The sequence below is a fragment of the Pleurodeles waltl genome, chromosome 4_2 (assembly GCF_031143425.1).
Source record: "Pleurodeles waltl isolate 20211129_DDA chromosome 4_2, aPleWal1.hap1.20221129, whole genome shotgun sequence".
Taxonomy (NCBI): Eukaryota; Metazoa; Chordata; class Amphibia; order Caudata; family Salamandridae; genus Pleurodeles; species Pleurodeles waltl.
Window position 1 is genome coordinate 682,570,164 of NC_090443.1, and position 24,252 is coordinate 682,594,415.

Below are 24,252 nucleotides of genomic sequence, written 5' to 3' on the forward strand. Positions count from 1 at the left end.
AGATTATGGAGCTGATTAATCATTATTGTGACCTCACTGCAGGCTACCCATTACATAGGTCACTTGTGTTTGTTCGGTGACACTCATCCCCACAACTCACTACCCATCAAAGATTAATGTTCTTCTGGGCTCATAAGTTAGGCACAAATATTTCTGGTGAATTGCTAAAGATCTCAAAACTAGGGGAGTCATGTTTAATATAGGCAATCAGAAAAAATATAATGACAAGATCTGGAAATGTGTCAGTAATCTATATGAGCAATATGTTTCCCACCTGTTTGATAAAGGAAAACAGGTGGTGTTTTTGCTCTGCCTTATTCTGAAAATATGCCCTTCTTTATTTGCTGGCACAGTCATACTTTGCTAATTATGGATATAGGTTTTGTGAAATGTTCTGCAGATTTCTTTAGAGAATGGATTGAGTCGGGGGAAATAGGTGGGACACCTTTTGGTTCTCATATAACATCATTAAAGTTATGTGTAATGGAAATGCATTGCTGAACATTTGTATTACTTACTGTTTTTTCTAAACAAATATAAAAAAGGTTAAAAAATACAAAACAAATTAGAGATATCATCAATGCCACCACCTTGCAGATCTCTTCTGCTAACACGCCAAAAAACACCACTTTTTCATCTCAGATGAGCTCTTTAACTTTGTGTTTCAATTAAAGGGTTGCCACTTCATATATTCTGGCAGGGTATCTTGATCAAGCCCCATATCCCTTGTCTGGCAGATACAAGATTGAACTAGGGCTTGTTAATAATTTGTAACATCTTTAACAGAGCCTTCTATGAATAGGTTCTTGTCATCATGGCCTGCTTGAAACCACATGGATTCAAAACTGAAGTACCATTACCAGGGCCTCGACACTCCCCTCACATATGGTGTTACATGGCTTCCATTAAACTAATAAGAAGGACACTCCTGAAAACAATGATGTGTAGGTGAAAAGTTCAGGACCGAAGACAGTGCCCGTGATGACATGGAGTGAGGTGGTCACCCTACTTAAAGGTGCTCAGTAATCACATTACACTTCCAAGTAGGGCAGATGGTGTTTGTGGTTGCTAAATAGCACAGTAAGGTGTCATTATTTAATTGAAACTGTAGAGTTTGCTTTCTTGGCTTAGGGAAGTGTCTTTTTTCTAAGCTGATTCTTAGCGGTGCAGACGCATGGTTATTCGTTGATCTAAATGTGGACACCTGGCCACCCACTGATCAAGGAGTAATTACTACTGATTAATCGCAGCACCACTTTGACAGAAAATAGTGTGTGTATGGTTACCTACGGTCATGTGGAATGTTCTGCTGGTATTTAACTCCAAAGAAATAAAACTTACGGCTTTATTCTCCAAATATATTAACATAACTGTCACTAAACAGCCAATGATTTAATTAGCGCTGTGAGAAGACCTTATTAAAGTAATAGTGCAAATATTTTGGAAGTCTCTGTTGTTATCCGGAAATCCCATGACATTTACTAACCCTGGATTTCTATCCCAGAGATCCAAACTGGCCAAAGCTGTTGAAATATGTCATTGTTCTTGTTCCTAATAAGAGGACAACCGAAGCAGTGCTGCTTTTTAGGATTGAGAGGATACTTGTTTTGGAGAGAACAGCATTAGATGTGCAACTCTATTTCACCTAGGAAAACTATATCCCACAGAGAATGTGCATTGCACAGAGCCAATGGAAATCTGGTTGGAGGAGGAAAGAACCATCAAAGGTTTGTGGGCCAGGATGCACTAAAAGAACCTTCCGGGTGGCTAGAGTGCGTCCCCAGGAGCAAAACACCAACCTGCTAAAGTTGACCTGGCGCAGCCAGAGTTATTTCAAACATTAGCAGCTACTCATGTTCAGCACCGTGATAGCTTGCACAGAGTGCCGGGGGGCTCAGAAGCATCTGTTGTGACATCTAATCTGAATTATGATCTTTTGAACCACTCCAGGGGAGCCACTCCCCAAAGGAAACTCGGAGAACTTCGAGTGCCAAAATGTTATCTTACAACATCACCCTCGTTTTTTTTAGGTGGGGGACACCAACTGCAGGCACCTGCCAGGGGGGCTCCTGAGCCTGACCTGGGTGGCCTTTTGAGGAAGGAGGGCCCCGAGGTACATCAGGTGAAGGAGAGCACTGCCTCCTTCACACTACTGAGCTCCCTGAATCCCAAGTGCAGTAACAGCATCATCTGGCTTATGTGCCTAGAACTGGAGGAGCAAGTTATATTTAAGCATTCCATCAATAAGCTTTTTAATTTCCTCGGCGGGTTGAGAACCACCTTTGACCATGTGACTGAGTCACTTTCATGCACACGCCCTAAGGTGCATGCATGGGCTACATAAGGCTCCAAGTGGGGGTAGGCAGGAGTAACATCATCTGGCTCACCTGCTTGGCTCTGGAGGAGCAAGTATCGGGAAGGACAGGAAGCCACCATTAACTGCATGGGTCATGAGACACGGCATGGCCGCACTGAAATGTGCATGGGTGCCCCGGGAGGGAAAAAGGGTGTGTGGCCTTCTGAAACAAATAGCCCAAAGGGCACATCAACAAATTCCAAAAGCATAAGGAAGTACTTGCTAGCTTCAAGCATGGGTGCACCAAAGGGAACCAAAAGAAGAGTTGAAAAGGCCTTAGGGTTAAGTTGTACCCATAGATTACTGAGGCACTAATTTGCTTATTTTTCTGTGGGACCCCCAAGAGTAGGGGTATCCAAAAGTGTTTGCTGCTTCCGGGTGGGGGATTCTAGGAGTAGCACAGGCCCCCCTTCAGTGATCCACACACTGAAAATAATTTTATGTCACCCTAATTCTCCTGGAGGTTTGCATTTCTGACCTCCAAGAGTAGCCTTGGCACAAGTAACTTTCACAAACACTACTCTATTGGTGTGGCTTTGGAGAGAGTCTATCCACTGAGTTTCTGGGTTCTTTGTGGTGCCAGGCAACCTGGCTTAATTGTTGAAATGTTCGCTGTTTTGTTCTATATAATATTATATATAACAAAGCCCGGCTTTTAAAGAGGTGAAGTAAAAATATGTACATATTTGTGGCCATTTACTGAAATCTTTAAAAATAGTGAAATGCTTTTGTTCTGTTGCCGGACTTTTGGTGGACCTGTGTGATAATGCCAGTAGCCTTGATTTTTTTTATAATTGCACACGATGTTTGTTAAATGTAGATATGGAAGTGTGATGGTTTTAGGGGCTAGAGTCTGCTGGTACACAAACTATTTTAGGTATCTCAGATCTGCAGGGTCAAGTCCATATTCAAGGAGTTATGTGACTTCTGTGACCTTTCTTTAGTGTGCGCTTATTTAACTTTGTGAGGCTTTTTAGGATCCCACTTGCCATCGTGTTGATATTTGTAAGTTGGTGCATAGTATTTAGTTGTGTATGTGTTGAAGTACTGTTCCTTTTTAAATGAAAGGGCACTGGCTGGGCACTGATTTATTGAGTATTATTTGTAGTACTGCCAAGTTCTGAATCTGCAGCCCGAAGACCCTCCTTAGTAAGACTTGGAATGCTTTCCCTCTGCGATCTGAGAGTCAAGTGCTAACAGAGGTACTTGGTTTCTAGTTTGTTATGGGAATCCGAGCATTGGGCTCGGAGAAGTACAATGGATCCTGGAGGCAGAGAGAACATTGGCCTCTGGCTGCTGTTTCGATGGTAAAATCCAGCAATAATCACGTTTTAAGGGGATACTACGGTGTCCAGGTCCCGGTGCCACTGCACTGATGATAGTTTAGCTTTTAGGCCATTTGTTGCAATTTGAGCCAATCCTTGCATCATTTGAGGGGTCACTGGTGGGAACCTGCCTACAATGGCCTAAATACAACGCCAGCTCTGGCTGTCTGAGGAGGATGACGCACAATGCAGGAGCAGCCCTCCCTAAAGGAAAAACTTCATATGCATCAGAAATGGCAAGTTGGTGCAGAAACATCCTCATCAGGGACACTCATATACTCTGGGGCCCCATGTAAGCATGCTAGAATGCTCAAAAAATATGCTGCCCTGCCAACATAAGCAGTGGCACAAGTGCCTGGTTGCTGACTGTTTTAGGACCCTTAAACTTTACAGTTTTGCAGCGATATGATAGAAGCTTCCAACAATGATTTCAGCTGTAACTGTTTGAGTGAGCTTTTACTGCTATTTTTTGTGGTAAGCTTGTGATGTATGTGTGTCTTTTTACAGAAAGCTTGCATTACATCTGCTGTACTTGTATTGCCTGCTGCAGCATGGAAACAAAAGAAACAAGCATTTGCAGTGCAATGGGTCTTGCGTTTGCTCGCATTAGAGCTATTAGCGTTGTAAATTTCTAACTGGACTTTTCTTGCCACACAAACTGAAAATAAAATATAAAACAGTTGACCTAAGCGAGCCAATTCAGAGCGCAGCCGTGAGCGCAAAGAGAGCGACAAAAGGAAAAAGAAGTTTGCACGCAGCCAAAGTTATCAACAAAAGTGCAATTATCCATGTAGCAGGGTGGATGGCCAAGGTGGTAACAAAACCGCCCTAAGGAGGGACAAACACAATGCATTTACCAACGAAAACAAAGCATTTTTGAAAGGCAAGCCCATGAACCAGTGTTAGTGAAGGGCTTGTGGTGCGCATGGTTAAAAGCCCAGATACATACCAACACGTTGGAAAAGCAGCGCTTGCGTGCTGCTATGCTGGACCTTAAAAAGGAATATGTCATGTATACAATTCTTGTACGAGATAACTAATTTAGTATGTGATGATTCAGTGTACTTTTGAAATATAAAATAGTCATTTGTGCATTGTAATGTGAGCTCTTCAGAGGAGGCTTCATTAAACATCAAACAGCCAGTAGCCCGAGCTGGAATAATCTTACTCCTGTGGATAGAAGAATTCCTAACAATAGGTCACGTAGACCACCATACCCTCATGCACAGACCCCGCAAATCATCCTTTTATCCATGCAGTGTCTTCCTGTTGAACCTATTTAACTGTTAGTTTGCTCCTCTCATGAAACCCAAAGTATTCTTGCTCATGTTTCAAGATAGAAAGCTTTGACTTTGTGTTTTTTATGGGCACCCACGATGAATTGCCCCCTAAACACAGTACATAGTTTCAAACGAAACCAGAACCCGCAGAGAGCCATTCTTCACCTCTCGGGCCTGAATTCTTTCTGCAGAGCACCCTTTACCAGTCCGGGACTGCACCCGATTCAGTGTGTTTTTCTGGTTTAAAATGGGCCTTTCGCCTGCTCCCTGAACGTGTGAGCATTACACCGTCTTGCATGCGTGGGCCACCCATATTATGGGAGCTGCTTTAATGTTAGAGTCTACTTGACTTCTATATTTGATTTTTCAGGGAATGAAAGGAAAGAAAGGAGCCACTGGACCAGCTGGAAAACCTGGGAATCCTGTAAGTGACCAGCATTTGTAATGTCTCATTTGTGCATTAGCGAATGGATACTGCACACAAAGCATGCATGTGTAGAGAGAAGAGTGAGGAAGATCCCCATATAACTGTATACTGCCACGAACGTTTGGTTGCACAGAACTCTCTTCCTGCTAACCAGAAGCAACTTTCTTCGAGTTTCTTCTAAATAAGCTGTCTTAGACCCTCTTAAGCAGTCGCCACGGTGGATCAGGACTTCCTTCACCCCTGTTCATATCTGTTCAGTCTTGAGGATAATGGCTTTGATATTCATTAAAGAGTGCACCATCAAACTGGTTCACCTTTACCACACATATGTAGTCTCTTGCACATGAGAGGAACGCTATATACTTCTGAAAGGTGGATATTGACCTACACAATGCACCCGTGTAGACATGACAAGTCAATAACGGAATATATCAGACCATAAGAAATCAATCAGTTAATTTTGACTCTCTGGGTTCGAGGCAAAACTCCTGCTTTTAAATTAATTTGTGTTTTATGAAAGATTTGCGATTATGCACATTTGGTATAAGATGCTCCCTTGATCATTGCTGCCTGAAGCAGGTTTTTAAAATAGTCATATCTCGTACATTATGAGGTCCAAACATGATTTGCCACTAGGGCATCTGCAGGGGGTACGGCTCTACTAATAATGCAGCACTTCAGATGCAGCAGAACAAAAGGCATTTGTTTTATCCGTAAGAAGGTAGAAATCGTAATCTTCGAGACCCTAGTTATGAGTGGTGAAATTTCTCTCAGAACGATAAATTTGCCACCCACAATTTCAGGTGTCTCTGGGCCTGTAATCATCGGCTCAGTAACCCTGGACATGATAAATCTTGGTCCAGAAACAATAACCTGGCTAGCGTAGCTGCACCCACGCACAACCCCGCAGGAGCCTAGCAGGTGCAGATAGTGTGTACTGTGCACTATCATAAACCTTATCTGAAACCCTGACCTTCAACTCACTACGTTCATACACCACCGGCCGTCCTGCTGACACACGTCACCTGTGCAGGGCAGACAGAAAATGATGGTGGTTTCCTCCGGAATCCGGGATATCACACAGTACAGGATCGTGATTCTGGGGGTGTTGTTATTTCCCAATTCTTCGGAAAAAACTTGTTCTCAGGAGATTTTGGTACAGCAATTCTGACCCTCTTAGTATCCTTGCACCAAAATCCACCAAACCCATAATGAGGGTACTAGTATCTTACATTAGCTGGAGTTTACATTCAGGCACGAAACTGCCACTTTTGGCCCCAAGTTGATGTTAATAGTATTCGACTGATCCAGTTAGTTTTTCAAGTTGCTCTAGACCAAATTGATGGTTTGGCCATTGCCATGTAGTCTACAATGTCCTGGCAGAGACAGACTTTGTCATAGGTTTCTAGAATGTCAATTAAAGCTTAATCCGTGGTAGCAACTAGATTCTCACAGACTGCAGGGAAGGATTTTGCCACTAAGCAGCAGTAGAGGCTTCTATACCTTGCCTTTCAGGCGCTCATCACAATGTATTGTACTTCCTTGAAATCTGACACCCAGAGTGTTCTCTGCAATGGTACAGAGTTCAGGGAAATAAACTGGAGAGATGGAACTGGTAATATTTACCTCTTCTCAAATTCTGAATCTCACCATCAGTACTGAAAAACAAATCCTGTGGTGTGCACCTCCCCTTATCTGTGAAAAAGGAGAAGTCTAAGCCCTCCTGCCAGCCTAATGTTGTCCTTAGAAAATAATTTTAGACGTATTATGGAGACAACCTATGGCACAGCCAATAGGCATGGCAAGCTTAACATGTTTTTGTGTTTTTTCAAGCATACAACAGGAATTATAAGTTTAAGTAATAAAAAAGTAAAAATTACACTCTCTGGAGGTGTAGATGTTTTTGCCAAAAAATAAGTAAAAACTACTCACCTCAAAAAAACAATAAAAAAAGAAATAAAAGCAAAGACTGGTCCCTTTGAGACTGCTTCTAACTGACTGTTCTGCATTCCCACTAACGTCCATCATTGAGCTAATGCACTTTGCTCTTATGAAATGTTTTATCTGAAAACGATAATGTAAGGTGGTTCATTGAAGTATGTATGTGTGCACCAGTTTACCTATGTACCACCGCACATCTGTGACACAAGACTTGTGTTTTCCATGACCAGTGCTAAAGGTGCTAATGTGTGCATTGACCATCATAGTCCTGAGCCGACTCTAGGCATGGTGCATCCATGAGGAGCTGCTCAATTCAGTGGCATTTCTGAACTTGCTGTGCACAGAGCCATTTCCAGCCCTTAAAGGCTATTAAGGGGTGGGGTTTGCAGACTATGGGTGGCTTGTACAAGGTAGGACCTATTTACACATGTCTATAACAGATTCCATAATGTCAATGTAGATTTGCTTTATGACTCACTTGTGTTGTAAAAGATCTATGTCCTGAACCTCACCCTATGTTCTTTTGAAAGTTTTGAATCCGCTTCAAAAGCAAATATCCTTGGGGGACAGGGCTGCTTGTGATTAACTCCTCTTGAAGGGTCAAGAAAAGGATGAGAGTGGAAAATTGTGTAGTGATATCATACTAATATTTGAGATTGATTGTTGTACATAGCTGACATTCCACCCACAGGCAGGAGATGGACCTCTGCAGGGCTGGCAATTGGCCAAGGCAGCTCTGCCAACAGATATACAGGTGCTGCGTTCAACAAGTAGATGGCTTGAATAATGATAGGGCCTTCTTCATGAAAGGTTCCTCCATTTTGTTTTGTCCCTTGTGTTTTTTTAAGATATGTCAGGGAGATTGATTTTTCCAGCATTTTTGATCTAGGGTGAAAACACTGCTCAAGCATTCTGGTAATTTAGATGTAATGTATATTTCAGGGAAAGCTGGGCCCACCTGGGCCAACAGGAGCTGCTGGTTTCCTGGGGTCGGAAGGCGTGCCAGGGAATACAGGGAGGCCTGGCTTACCCGGACAACTTGGACTCCCAGTAAGTGTTCTTTTCTGCATGTTTGAAGTATATAAGCACACGGATTGTCGACAGTAAAACAAATTGTATGGTGCCTTATGTTTGTAGAAATTCCCTGCTCACTTAGCAGACATTATACTTATGTTAGAAATGCACTTTTACCAGTTCAGAGCATTGTGCCATTCTGTGAGCTAAGGAGAGGCATACAAACGAGACATGACATCTCTCCTCAATCATCCAAACCACCCATCTCCCTACTTTCCTTGTAGGCAAGGGTGTATAGAACACTCTCCTGTGATGCACTGACACCATCTGATATTCCAACGCCCTAGTACCAGGGTACCTCAGGATTATTGCACCGTGTAACAAACACATACCTTGCCTGTCCTGAGCACACAGATACTGCATGGTCTTCAGCTTTGCTGTTGCTTATTCCATTACTGCACTACTACTGGTCAATGCCACGTCTTCCTGCTCCTTAGTCACACTGCATTCATATGTATTCAGCAATGTTAAACAAGGGTCTCGGTGTTACTACCAGCTTGCCACTACCTATTTCACTAAGCCTGGAATGCTGAAAATGGCATTTGCCAGGATTTGAACCTGTAACCTGCAGGCTGGTGCCTACATATATCTTTTCAGTAGGTGCATTATCTTGCTGAGCGCTCTTGCCTTGATTTAAATGTGAATCTAAGCACCTGGCCGCCTGTCTCCTTCAGACAGGCGGTGTCCATGTATTGGTGGGCAGAGGAAGGATGGACAGCTTCCTGACCTGACGCTCAATATGTACAGCTGACCAGTCGCCTCTTCCTACCATGGAACAGTGCATGCCAGACTGGGCACCCTGTCCCAATCCCCCTAATAAGGCTCACACTGAAGATTAATAATGGGCATTTATCTATGAGCTTTAAAATAACAGACTTCAGAGGAATGAGTGATCCGCAGCTCTGCGTGCTCAAAACAATCTCCAGCCAATGAACAGGGGAAAGACAAGGCCTCAGACACTACAGTGCACAGAAGCTTGACAGGACTGCTGCCACGATTGTACACAAGAGCCTATTAAGGGCTCAGCTACCCCTGAGTGCGAAAGCCTGGGAAGGGAATTATCAATTCTGTGCAACTTAGTCCCACAAAGGAGCCCCCTCCTCTGTGCACAATTGTTGTCAGGGGAGCTGTGCAGAAGGGCCTTCTACGGCCTAACCCATCACTGTGCACAAAGGCATGGAAAGGGAACCAACACTGCTGTTCACAAAAGCATACCTAAGAAGTGCAATCATGAACAAGATCCTAGTGAGGCCACAGCTACGACTGTGCATCAGGGTCTGCAATGCTTCAGCTTCCACCATGCACCAGACTTTTACAAGTCCTCAGTCACCACCATAGATTAGACCCTGGCATTGCCTTAGGAGCACTGGGGACGAGAACCTAACCAAAAGAGACACCATCATGCAGGAGATCTTGCAAAGGATCCACCTCCAATGTGTACAGAAGCCTGCCACAAGAGTCACCAGCAAGCACATTCCATCCCAGGAAAGACTATGTGGGCCTGTAAAAGCCTTGCCACATGTGGACCTCAGGGAAGCTCAGTCTGCAGGCACAAGAAGTAAGGTGGGACAGTTGTGTGCAAAGACGCCATAGAGTCCGGTCAGAGAGTGAGGGAGCTTTCTTTGTTCCTGTCGTGCGTGGCGGGTGTTAAAAGATGCCCAGGATTTAGCTACCAAAGAGGCTGTGCTGACAATGACCCCTCTGAAAGAGTCTAGCTGCAGGCAGGTGCCTTCTGTGCTCCATTTTCTACAGTGCTGGGAACTAGGTTTTCTCCAGATCTCGGCCTGCCGCCTCACTGAAGCCCAGGCTGTAAGGAGGTGGAGCTGACAATGACTGACCTCTACAAGACACCTCTGCAGAGTCGAGTCTGGCAGGGTTCTCTGAAGTGGGTAAGCTGCAGCAGGAAGGTTGGCATCACTGATGGCTGGGCAGTCTGGGTTCTCTCTCCAGAGGTTCAGAAGAGGAGACCGCTGGATGGACTGCCAAGGGTATAGAATAAACTGAGGGTGACACCAGACTTCTCATGCTCTGAAGTGTTCCTGAAAACACATGTTCTGTAAGTTGGAACCAGGAGCTGGTGGACTCCTCCTCCAGCCCATCTCCTCCAACCAACATTAAATCAGCAGCTGGTGGGGATACGCGTCTGCACTGGTGTTGTTTCTTACTCCTACAACCTTGTCCCCTTCAGCTGGCTCTAAAATACAGGGTGATCTGCTGACCTTGCCCTGGTCCACTGCAAAGAGCGCTCAAAGCCAAACCTGTGCAGTGCTGTGAAATCTGCCCCCCATGTCACTGCACTTCCTTGTGTCTCCGAAGAAAGTAACATCCTAAACCAGTGCATGAGTAGTTGCACTCCCAACCCATGGCACTCCCAAAGCACACCATTTCATTTGACTTCATAACTGACCACATAACATTTTGTTTAGAGATGCCATATGTGTTTTATCTCTCTCTTCCCTTCTTTCCCTGTGATGACTGAGCAACGCCCCTTACACTCCTGAATACTCCTTTGCCTTACTGCTTGCATCCACTTATCCAGCTATCCACCAAAACGCCGCCCACCAACCACTGATATTCTCCTGCAAATATGGATTTGTCTTCCATTCAACCATGTCTGTCCATCTACTGACCATGTATTATATAGCACACACCCATTCACCACACATTAATTCATCTACACACACACCCAAGACTTCATCAGTCTACAAATCTATTGGCTCTTGAATGAACTTACTCTTCCATCAATTCACTTGTGTAGTCACTTACAAAAATCGATCATTTATTCCACACAATCATGTAAGTTTAGTGCCTGTACCTTTGCTAACAGTATGACTGCCATCTGCGCCGCCCTGGTGGTTTGTTTGCTTGAGTGCTTTTTTTATGTATATGCCCGTGGTCCACATGGATGATTTGTTCTTCTCTTCCCTTCAAGAAGGCTCCAACATAGACATTATCAAGGACCCATACAGGCTCTGCCATAGACTGGACCTGCAGGCTAGTTAAGTACTGCCTTTTAATATGATCAACCTACACTCCCTGCCTGGCCTATCCTGTCCTAAATCTAAATATGACTTACGCCAAACAAACTAAAGTACTTGGAAAGTGGGTAAAGGGCGCATTACAGACACTATGAATAAATGTGTGTGTTTCCTTGCATCGGTATGGATGCCTATATTTTCCTTCTCATTGTCTGCGTGGGCCATAATAGGCAGACTTTGTGTCTCAGTAAAACTTTCCCTCAAACAACCATATGTTAAACACAAGACCTCAGACGTGTCTGGTCCCACCATTTCCGATTGGGAAGCAGCCTGAGTTCCCCAAGAGTTTAAAAGCGAGATATGTTGAAAGCTGGTGTCACACAGCCCTTGAATGTGAGGAGGACCATCTGTATTCTATATTAGGAAAGATGGAGTTTGAGAATTAACTCGTTGTTGTTATGATGCATCTCACGGTGAAAAATCACTAATGGCTTCTTCTACTGACCTTCCCGATACTTGCTCCTCCAGTCCCAAAGCAGTCGCTGTTTTTGCACGGTGATGCAACGTGACCATTAATTTTTATAACCGCACAAAATGGCCTTTTGAAATGATCTATAGAAAACTTGTCTCATGAATATGAAAGAATTTATGAAATATTGAATCATTGAGGAGGGATGCAAATGCAGTGAATGGAGGTGAGTAGAATTCCATCACTGTATTTGCAAAAGTACATTTCATCTCTAGAGGCAGCAATACCAACAAGCATTTGCAATGCAATGGGTCTCGCATTTGCTCGAGTTAGAGCTATTAGAGTTTTAAACTCCTAACCCGACTTTTCTTGCCACATAAACTGAAAAATAAAACAGTTTCATATGAGCAAGCTGACGGCCGCCATGAGTGTGAAGCAGACACATAAAAGGAAACAGAAGTTTGCTTGCAGTGAAACGTATTGGCAAAATTGTAATTATCCATGTAACCGGCAAAAGTGCAATTATCCATGTTACAGGGTCGATGTCATGCAAAGCGCTCGATTACTGCCCTGCGAGATCGCATTGCCTACGAAGTAAAAAGAAAAAGTAGTCCAGAATCCATACGGAAAACATCGAGCCTCGTATGTTTTCAGTAGTTGGCCGGTGCACTCGAGGAGAGCTAAACATGTGCATGCCTTTCACTAATGAAATCAAGCAAATTTTAAAAGAGAAACCCACGAACCAACCAAACTGATGGGCGTGGTTTAAAGCCCTTAGAGAGAGTACACCAGGGACAGAGCGCTTTGTGCGCTCGACCCCAAAAAGCTGTATGATGCAAGGGGGGACATATTATGCAAGAAGAAGTCTCCCCCACAGCCCACAATCAAACAGTGGACACTGCCTCTTATGCAATAACTAAAACAAAATCATGGCTCACCCTGCAAAATGTGTTGAGGGGTCCCTGAGTCTCCCGCATCTCACAGATATTCCTTGACCTGTCCTAATCGTAGCCCCTAGAAGTATTGGGAGGTCCCCTGAACGGTTGAAGCTTGCATTATGGCCCTACCCTATGGGAGAACTACTATGTTAAAAGAGACTACCCTCTTTTACAAGGATTACATCAATGGTTAGCGACCACAGTAACTTTCACAAACCATTGACACATTCACTTGCGAATCACAAGGACGGACGGACGGAAGGACAGACGGACACTCCTTTCGTTAGACGTTTCCCCTTAAGAGTCGCGAATGTTGATTAATTTGTGGCTTGGCATTTTCATTTAACACATTATAAATGTGGGTCGTAATCTAGCAAAACATCCAGTTTCGCAAACTGTAAGCTTTGCGAGGGGAAAAAAAAACCCTTGATAAATTAGGCCAAGGACATACACATTTAAGCCGGAAGGAATGAATGAAAGTCTACCTGCTGCCACCTGGTGGCAGCATGTACAATTTGCAAAGGCTTTCCAAGTTTTCATCAGATGCTGCTGGCTGGTCACGAGATTGTTTCATATTTTAGAAGTTCCTGTGACACGGTAAAGAGAGTGGGGTTGCGTGTAGGGAGGGAGTCGAAATGTTAAATAATTCTCTTCAGAAGAGATTTAATTTCAGAACTTCATTCAGAAATACAGCAATCCTAATAAAACTGAACCCCGGACACATATGGATAATGCATAATGTATTTCTACTAACAAACACCGAAAAAAAACAGGCCTGGTGGGCAGAGTTGCCGGTGCAGAAGTCTGTGTTTTTTTTTTTTTTTTTATTTTTTTAAAATGCATGCATTGTATCTTGGGCCTCTTTCAAGTTCTTTATTTTACAAAAAAAACATCTGATGCGTTCCTAACATCCTGCGGTTTTGGGTATGCTCTCTTGAAGTAAGACTACACTGCCTTTGGACTTTACTTGAGGAAATGGTTAAGCAGACGTAAGTGATACCATTTTGGAGGTTCCGTTCGGCATTCATGATTGGTCCCAGTGCAGCCACTCGCATTTGCCGAGTACAGAACATCTGCAGTTCCACGAAAGGAAGTTTCCTAAATGCGCTCTTAAAACATCTACTGTTTCCAGACCTGGCTCTGAAGAGACGGCTGTTCAGTGCATGTATTTATCGCATTACTGCTGCTGCTGTTGGACAAGTAAGTATTCCGTTCACCCCTGTTTCTCGTTTGTGTCGGATAAAGCATCGTGCCATAGGATCTCCCTGAACCATACTGTAAAAAACGATGCCTCTGTGTGTTTCATCCAGATGTTCTTTGTAGCAGAAACACGCAAGCTAGCCCACTCACACCCCGCGCAGTGCATGTGTAGCTGTAACCCAGGGTCCTTCACATAGAGGAAGAGCAGCACGGCTTTGCACACGCCGCCCACACAGCTCAAGTACAGCACGCGTGCATGCAGTGCGAGTGCCCCTCACATACCAGAATACAAACCTAGGCAGCAGCAGTGCACGGCTGTGTGCACGCACACCTGCAGGATATGCCCCAGTGCGTGTCCCGCATGTGTACAGAAGAACGGCACAGATTTCCAGGCCACCTTTATTCGATTTTGAATATTAGTTATGTAGCATCGACCCTACTTTACAATGAGAATGATGCTCTTAGACTGTTCTTCAACATTCGCGCGAGCCCTCCGTTTACCCGGTGTTTTATGTGTGTTGTGGTTGGCACGAGCAAACACTTTTAAATACAGGGGCTTATTTTTCATTATCAGATTGTGACCCTGGGAAAAACGAGAGGCAAAAAAGGGCGGAAGGGAAAGGCGAGAAAATAGACAAAGGGAGAATGTAAGGATGAAAAAGGACGTGGAAGAGTGAAATAAAGAGACAGAAACTGTAGGGTGCTGAAAGAAAGAGACATTGTGAAATCAGGTCAAATCATCCTTATTGGTTGTCAACCCCCTCATTCTGCAGTGCTGCTGGAGAGCTTCTAAGAAAAACGTAATGCCCAGCATACATTTCTGGCATTGAATATTCTTACATGTAATGTTTTTGGCAGCAGTGAAAATACACTGTGGCATGCACGCTGCACAAAATAAGGTGCAGTGATGCGGCACATGCAGGGTAGGCGTTGCTCCAGTTTTAACTCATGCGTTGGTCCGACGCATGCAGGTTGCTCCAGTTTTACCTCAAAGACCCAGTGACCCATCGATGTTTTGAACACTGATAGCACCTGGGCCCATTCTGCCAGGGGAAGCATAGCACTATGGACTTCCAGAGGTAAAGATAGGATACAGTGGTCCTCTGCTCCACAAGGGGTGCACGTTTTCTACCATAAGCTTCAGCATCACACGTTGCCGCTTGGGTCTTAAGGTCCTAGTTGAGGAATTTTCAGATCTCAGAAGCATGTAAAAACTACACATTATAACACTAAGATATTTGCATCAATGTAATTGACTGTTTCCTCTGCCCTGTCCTGAGGGTGGCTGTTTTCCATGGCCGACCAACCCTTCCATTGTTTCTGGACTCAGACTCACACCCTTGGAAAGCTACCCACTTGAGTGGATAAAAGAAAAGGCCCAGATTCAACTCCTAAAATATTGAGTGTAGTGAGCTTTGGAATCTTGTGATGAACTCGAATCTGGATGCCAGTACTAAAGGTCCTACTCCGAAACTGAATTTTCCAAGCTTGCTTACAGCCCTCCTGTGCATAACTGGCGTATGGTACTGGTGGTTGATAGCCATCTTTGAGTGTTCACAAGTGGCCATCAGCTGGCGACTGAAGGCTTCACACGTGCTCCTGTTGCTGGTGAGGTGGGGCACTACATTTAGATTTTGCCTGGTGCTCCCAAAAACCTTGCGCGATTACTGCTCCTGAATCCATCCCTCAATATTATTTACTCTGAAGAATGCACCTTTTCTTCTAATAAAATACTTTTGGAGTATATATTGATGTATTTAATATTTGTACACCACAAACCCAGCCATAAGACGGCAGAGTGTCTCCAGACTTCAGATTCTCTGTGATGATTATTTGAATTTCCGTTTTACTGAATTAAATTGTGGGGAAAGGTGGTGTTAGGTCTGTATTTAAAATAGTGGATACTTTTGCTACTTTCAATTTCAAGGACCTCTGAAAGGCCATGATATAAAGAACTGAAAACTAAAACTATAAGAGACGCTTGACAGTTTCTTACAAATCGTTTGTTTACGTGTACCTGCTGCTGTCTATATTTTGGTTCATTATTTTATGGTCATAACACAATTTTAGCATACTTGAGACATGTGCCAGCAATGTGCATATACAGACCTTCCTCTTGCATTGTCCATATGAACTCTGCAATATCCGCATGTTCGTTCAAATTTTCAGACTGAACTTAATTTTGACAGGCGATATTGACTGTTTCAAAATGAGATCCTGCCATTTGGCACTGACTTGTTGTGCGCTATTGAAATTAGTTTCACCATAATTAGGTGATACTGAAAAACGTTTGCATAATAATGATTCTTTAACTTTTCTGTGACACGACTCTATGATTTAGGCAGATCAGACCAAAGACCATCTTGGCCATCTCGCGCTTGGCCTCCCACCTCACAGAAATGAGTACCTGCAGTCCTAGTTCCCGGGGATCACCTCACAGTAGTCACAGTTCAAGGGACCTGGAAAGGAGGAAAACTTTTAATCTCTCTTAAACTGGTTTCTTTGCTTCCACCTTCCACTGCAACTAGGCACGTAAAATTCACTAACCTCAAGTTATGGACTTTAAAGCCTGGGAACTGTATCCTGCAGTGATGAACCAATCGATGAAAGGAACCCCCCTGCAGTGGTAGACGGCAACAGTATCTTGGCTTGAAGTATACCAAGGCTTTAGCAAAAGAGAAATCAAGGGCTTAAGATTTCTGAGTGTTTTTCCAATATAACGTAGCAAAGGAAGACGTTCACAGGTAGTTGATATCTCTTTTGCTTAGAGAATGCCATGTCATTCCTTCTCCTTTCATGCAGATTACATCAGCACTAGCATTGTTTGTTGATATCGCAGATGAATGGGTAACTCCTCTGTTGCATTTCCTGATTTCTGGGATGGGGCCAAGTGAATGCCCCAGTGCTAAATCTGCAGCTCTTGTGTCGGGTGAGTTAGCAGGCCCTCCATTCCTACATGGAAATCTCCACTTTTTCTCTGCACTGTGCTCTAGAGTTGGTGCCTCACTACTTTCTGGAACTCCCTGTGTATTCCTCCTCTCCCATTCCTAGAGCCACTGGAATTTTGGGGTCGATGATGAGGACAAATCCTGGATCGGATTATCATTGAACTCTGATAAAGTGGTTTATGTGGCAGAGCATTCTTGGAGAGAGAGAGAAAGAACATATAGCTTAAAGAATAATGTTAACTATTGCAATGAGCTTGCACGGTCCTTCTATAGATGTGACATATGCGTTGTGTAAGGCCCACTCTGCCAGTGATAAGGCCATGCAGCACCAATCATGTTTGGTATTTTCTTGCCCATTCTTCAACAACTCCATAAGATAACGAAGTTCAGATTGTGGGAAATATGACAATATTTTACATTTATTTAAAGATAATTAGATGTGATACATTTGTTGGGTGTAGCCAGAGGTAAAATCAAAGGAGCTTACATGCTAATTGGGTATTGGCTTGCACAGTGCGTGGCAGGTGTGTGAAAATTTAACCATCTGGATTATGGGCATTAATGAGTAACCCTGATATCTATCTGCTAGCTTATCTAGCTTGTTGATGATGTGTGGAGGTGAATGGGGCATTCTTTCATGTACATGGTGATCTCCAGTAAAGAATTACTATCTGCAGAGTCCAGGATGTGTTCTTTTTAATATGTTATTTTGGACGTTTGTGGTAATGGCATGTCTTTACTACGTTGTTTATACCGTGTACTGTTAAATGTATTCTGTAGGAGACTTTGCTAATGGTGAATGCCATTGTGGTCCTTTTTACCATTTATGGCATGTCTGAATGGTGTTTAGTGCGTGTGATAGGTACTCTTTTTAGTGTACTACAGGAATAACTTGTGGAGCATTGCAAATAAAGATTTTTTTTATAGGACTAACAAACAGAGGTAAACATCACTCATTTAAACTAAGAGGCAGCTTTGCATGACAGACAAGGAAAACATGATATGCATTTACTAACCTACCATGTAGTGGTGAAGAGATCTCCATAACTGTGCCTCAACTGTTGTGACATTGCTGAGCACATTCTCACAGGCCTGTGGATAACTAAAGTGTATAGTCATCACGACTGCCACCAGCATAGTCGTTTACAATATTGCTACTGTAGACCTCTTCTAAGAGGTAATTCCAGTTATGGAGTTACACAGGCCACTGCCACCCCAATGTGACACGTTGGACAGGGAAAGTTTTCTGGGGAGAAAAGTCTGAATCTCACATGTCTGCAATGCGTAAGTCATGGTGTTGAGTCCTCAGCTGAAAATACAACTTTTTCGTCTATTTCAGTGTTCAGAAATACTGCTGTATCTGCCCATTCACAGTGACCAGCACAAGTGACTAGTATCTATTACCTGACATCAGACTCCGATATACACAATTTAGATTCTGCATTGTTTATAGTGTTGAATAGTGATGGGTGGTATCTGTAATTTGGAGTGGGGATGATAAATCAGATGTTGGCAATTCTATGTTGTTTGAGAATGTGCCAAAGGTGGATGTATCACCTGCATCGCATATCATTAGTTAACAATCACCTTGTATTTGTGTCCGTCATTTTCATATCCTACCCTGTTACAGTAAAGACTCACTGATTTGATCTCTACTGTCTAGGGTGAAAAGGGCAGTCCCGGAATATCGGGGTTGGCAGGATACCCAGGCTCGATTGGAGAGAAAGGATTGCCAGGCCCACGAGGAAGCTCAGGCGCACCAGGACCAAAGGTATCTCAAAGATGGGTGGCCAGAATCTTGTAAAATATAACCTGTTTATACTAATCCAACTTCCATGCCAGGATTATTATGCCATTAGAGTAATAATTTATCAATTTACTAAAACAGTCTCATATGGTTTCTACTATAAATATTAGTTTGTACATGTGCAATTGTAATTTCTCTGATCTGTTCATAAATAATTCTGCATGTGTAATTGTAATTTCTCTGATCTCTTCATACATATTTCTCAGTTAGACTTTTGAAAATGTACAACGTGTAGAAAATTGGCATAGCCAAGAACCAATTTCAGGATAAGCTAAGATGTTCATCAAACTGCTAAACATATGAGCAGGGCCGGCTTTAGGGTGGTGCGAGAGATGCGGCCACACCAGGTACTGACCTGGATTGGAGGGTGCTGACCTCGGGGGGGGGGGGGCACTGTGTTTAGCAATAACTTGCGATTTAAAAGCACCTGCTGAAAAGTATCCTGTGTGTCCAGTCTTCAGGAAGCAATTAAAATGCCAAGATTACTCTTATGATTAATGTTCCTGCTAGGGGGAGAGATGGGAGTTTAAAGGTTTAAAGGCAGCTTTGACTCTCCACAATGTAGCGCAGAGGGTTAAAATGCCTGCTGCAAAGAACAGAACTATATTTTATGTGGATAGCTGAGTGAATTAGTAAAGCCAGCCTTTACAAGCGGTTTAAAACAAATGAATGTATGTGAAAGAGGGGCAAAGGAGAGAAGAGGGTGGCACATTTGCCGGGTGGTAGTGATTGAATCCGAGGAGATGGTCATGGAGTGGAGGAGCCAAAAAAATACTGTCACACAGGGTGTCACCAGCACCACCAACGCTAAATCTGGCCCTGCATATGAGGGTGCCTAATGCGCCTTCATATGATCCCTGAAGTACTGAAAGTGGTTGGAATAATAAGTTGCCTTCTTATCCAGATCTCTTCAATGCCTCATCCCCTCAACTCATGGTTATTGTGATGTACCGAATACTTACACTATCCAAGCACAATGATTGGATATTTATGATACCTGTAAGAAAAAAAGAAAATCCTATGTACTCCAACTTTGAAAATACATATTTTGTACTTATATCTTAATAAATGTACAGATAATTTCCTAAACAACACATATTAAGCAACACAGAGAAGTTGTCTGGAATGGACCGTTAAAGCCTTTGCAACCTAAAGGGGTTCACATTGAAGTAAAGGTGCAGATTTCATGGAAGAATTGCTTCTTAAGAAACTAGTAAACAAAGGGGCATGCTTATCATTGTGTTGCATCATCCTTGCGCCACACAAGGGGGCACAAGGACGATGCAACATCAAAGTCAGATTTATCAAGCCACATAAGGCCACCTTGCATGACCCTGCAAGGCTTGAGCAATCTGGAGTAACACACAGCAGAGCAAATTGCTGTCTTGTGTTACTCTGCCCCAGGAAGGCGTTCCATGGGTGAAGCATGGGTGTTTCCATGCATCCACCCATGGGTTTTGGTGCATTTCCAGATTTACCAACTCTGATAAACCTGGGAATGCGTCAAAATGCTACACCGTCCCAGGGGAGGCACAACAAGGAGAATAATCTTTATTTCTTCTTCTTGTTTCCTCTTTCTAAATAGGCTGCATTCTGCAGCACTCTTAGCAAGAGGAAAATGCCTCTGAGGATTGTCTTTGTGCAGGAAGGTGCTCCTTCCTGCACAAAAACAATCCTGCCTGCAACGCAGGCTCCCTTGCACCATGGCATTGGTGCAAGGCAGCACATTGTGCTGCAGTGCAAGGAAAGGACAGGAATACGCCGTGTCATGATATATACAGCTCATTCCTGCCCCTTCATGCATAGCAGCAAGGGTGTTTGCTACATTGTGTGAAATAATGATAAACTAGCCCCTAAATGTGCAAGCTCCAGTTACGCTTTCGGACAATGTATATATTTTTCAAATATAAGTCCAAACTAGCTAAAACCCCTCAAAAATGTAAAGTTGAGTAGTTTTCCTTCTGGTCAAATTTGTTTGTTATCCTAAACATTTGGTTGAATGATATCACAAGGAGTTTGTTAAATGACACAATGGCTAATTTCTATTTGGAAAGTAATTGAACGAGTTGAAAATAATTTCTGAGCAATCCTTTTTTTATATTTTCGTGTTTTTGGCAAAGACGCACACTTTGCTTAAGTTGATTTGTGTAGTGTTTTATTCAATATGTTGTCAGCCTGGAAGGTTGGCTCTTCACTTAATACTAAATTTAGCCACATCTGAAACGAGTTTCAATATATTCAGTTACTGTTTATACCTGCTGCCTCCCCCAAAATGGCCTTATCCTTGGAAATACAATTTCCTCTCTCAAAGTCAAGCTCTGTCCATCTTCGAGCCGCTTCATATCTCTTACATACTGTTTATCTTGCCCAAAAGCCCACTCCCTTCCATCACATCATACCCTCCCTTTCCTGTTGGTCACTCTCCACCTCCTTCTTCCCAATTTTTATCTAAGAGATGATCACCACAGTCCACATCATTTTCTCCAGAGCAGACTTTAATTTTTCAGCAGGTCACACCAGGAAATGGTATTCTTTTTTTCTCCTCAATTTAGCAACTCTCTAGCCACTCATTGAACCTCTCTACTGGTTGCTCCCTCTCCGAGACCATTCACCAACCTCCACATTCTTGGTTATTCCCTCTCTATGCACAATCTGACCATACACTCGTTATCGCACTTTTAAAACCTGAACCACTTACACCTTCTGCCTACAGTAAACTCCTTTTTCCAGCCCTTCCAAGAAGGTTAATTTATAAAACTGAAAAGTTTTCTTTTAATTTTTAAAGTGTAGGCAGTGATCCACTGCTTGTTCTTCAAAAATGTTTGCACCTCCATTCGCAAAGGGGAAGGGGTCTCTTGTGAACCCCTTCCTGTTTGCGAATGGGTTACCACCACCTTGAAGTTGGTGGTAACTGAGAATGTTTTGTGACTTCATTCCCCGTCACAAAACATTCTTACATGGCCCTGCAACTCACTATTAGGAAGGGACGCCCTTGGCACGCCCCTTCCTAATAGCAACTCGCAATCCCTATTTTGCGAGTCGATAACAAGTTACCAACTCGAAAACAGGGATGGTACGTGGCCAGAAACCGTTTACAGGTCGAGAAATACTGCTTCGTGCATCTGGCCCATGGGGACTGTTCTGCACTCTTTTTTGAGGCCACTGAACAGCTCCACGCCTCTTTCTGTCACTTGCTTGCATTCTACTGTTACCATTCCTCCTCTAAGATTTCATCTACAGAGGAATTCTTGTCATCAACCAGCAGCGAGAGCTCTTCTTCCCACTCCATTATATCTCTCTTATCAACCTCTATATCTTTGATGGGAGCACCATATTCCTGTTCTCCGTCCCTTTCACTTCTCTGCCAAATACTGACCGCATCTGCCTTTTCACAATGGTATCGTTCTTTGCTTGGTCAGTGTGAATCAACTCTTTCTGCCCCAGGCCCTCATCAACACTTTTCTTTGCCCTGTCAGGTCACAAAAAATATAAGATGAACAATTAAATAATCCATTTTGTGAACAGAAGCCAAAACTCGTGTATCATACAATTTTCTGCACAAATATTGCAGACCATCATAACAAGTGGCCCAGTAAATCTGATATGTGCGGTAAGTCCAGTGAATTATGAGTTTTGCTAGATAATTGTTACAGACGATAAATTCAGAACACCTCGGTGTCGGATTTTATAGTGTGGGATAATTATGGCACAGTAAATATATATTTTCAACACCGGCTCCATAGAGCCCAAATGGCAAACGTCCTTGGCACTTAGGCACTTGGTTATAATATGCATTCTGAATGATTTCTCGACATTCTGATTCATTTCAGAAATTTCTGGCCCCTGTAGCAAGATCATTTGTAACACATGCAGGAGAGCACATATGAGACGTTATACCTTGAGGACATTGCACGCTGTAAAGAAACTGGTTTAAGAGTTCAGATGTTATGTAGAAAAACTGTGGGAAAATAAAAGGCCTATGTCTGATTTTTCACTCAGGCTGAGAAATGCTGATTTAAAACACCCAAAGTTTCACACTTTGCCTGCTGAGGAATCCACCCCAGACAGCTGGTTAGATTTCCTGTCATTTTATTTTATTGTTCCCTCCAGACCTTGTTAAAAAGGTCACATTTACTTGTATGCCGAGGGCTCTCAGTGACCCACCAGCAATCTCCCTCCCCCCGGTAGATATTTGGCCCGATATTCTTGAAAAAGGTAGAAATTGAAATTGACAATATTACCCTAAGTCGCGTTTTAAATAACCAATGAATAAATGCATTCCCAATAAGTATAATGGATGGAAAATTGACAAAGATCACCCTCTCCAGGAAAGTACATTTATATTTTTGCACTTTTTTGGTTTATTTAGCTTTAAGCAACACAATACATCATATTAATAGTTAGGATGGATGAAGTTTTTTTTTTATTCAGTATGTTCTCCTAATCGCCCGTTTTAGTCTGATAGGTTTGTGTTTTTGGAGATGTTTATTTCTTCAGTGTCTATTCTTTTTAGCATTGATAATGATGGGTGTCTTTGTACCAACAGGGTGAACATGGACTCCCTGGCCAGCGAGGAAAGGCGGGCGGAAGAGGCCATCCAGGGTCACAGGGTGATCAGGGTCCACCCGGTGATCCTGGTGTGAAAGGTTTATCTGTAAGTACACTTGAGGAATTATCACAAGACATCTGAGTGAATACCATCATTGCAAAAGTGTGCCGTGAGTAATTGTCATACCTGTTGTTGCAGGGAGAAACTGGAGATCAAGGCTTGATGGGGTTTCAAGGGTTCCCGGGCCCCAAGGTATGTAATTATTATGCTACTAAGTTAAAATTGTGACACGCTTTTCATTTCCATTTACTACACATGTAGTGTTCCCACTTCATCATTGGTATAGTGTATATACCCTTCTGTGCAAGAATGTGAGGCAGCGGTGGAAAGGGAAGAATATTTACAAATGACATAACAACGAGCAGTGCTGTAATATCCCGCCCATTGGTCAATATCATATTTTGTTCCAAACTTTGCTTCTCTTAGCCTTTTTATCACTCTACACAAACATTTCTAACATTGAATATGCCTGGATGACCTATATCCGAATGCCTACCTTTTAATTCCCATCACCTTTATTGAGGTGTGCTCCTGGTCTTCACCTTACAATACCCACAACCCTACATTGTTACCCTGTTTTTCTATTCTTCCATTATACACTGTTTTTCCCACAGTGAATATTTATTTATTGGTGTTCGGACCACATGCCACCGTAAGTAATTTTTTGTTTTTCCTACAATGAATATTTCTTTTATTTATTTTTTCACTGGGTGGCATCTTAAGTACGTTTTGCGGCTCGCTTATTATATCTGATAATGAATGTCATACCTACATACTTCACTGTTGAGCATGTATAGTTTTCTCTCTTAATAAAACATTTTCAGGAATGTATCACTGCACTGTCATGGACGTCACATGCCTCTGTGTTTATAGTTAAAATCTTCCATCACATATTGTACT

The 24,252-nt window shown here is 42.9% G+C and overlaps 1 protein-coding gene across 1 annotated transcript in view; it reads left to right on the forward strand.

The window, feature by feature from the left end:
- Nucleotides 1-24,252, forward strand: part of COL24A1 (collagen type XXIV alpha 1 chain) — a 713,151-nt gene that overhangs the window by 626,013 nt on the left and 62,886 nt on the right. The window contains exons 46-50 of the mRNA XM_069232264.1: nucleotides 5,332-5,385; nucleotides 8,272-8,379; nucleotides 18,600-18,707; nucleotides 23,290-23,397; nucleotides 23,491-23,544. Of these exons, the coding sequence (XP_069088365.1) occupies nucleotides 5,332-5,385; nucleotides 8,272-8,379; nucleotides 18,600-18,707; nucleotides 23,290-23,397; nucleotides 23,491-23,544 (432 nt within the window). The remainder of the gene's footprint in view (nucleotides 1-5,331; nucleotides 5,386-8,271; nucleotides 8,380-18,599; nucleotides 18,708-23,289; nucleotides 23,398-23,490; nucleotides 23,545-24,252) is intronic.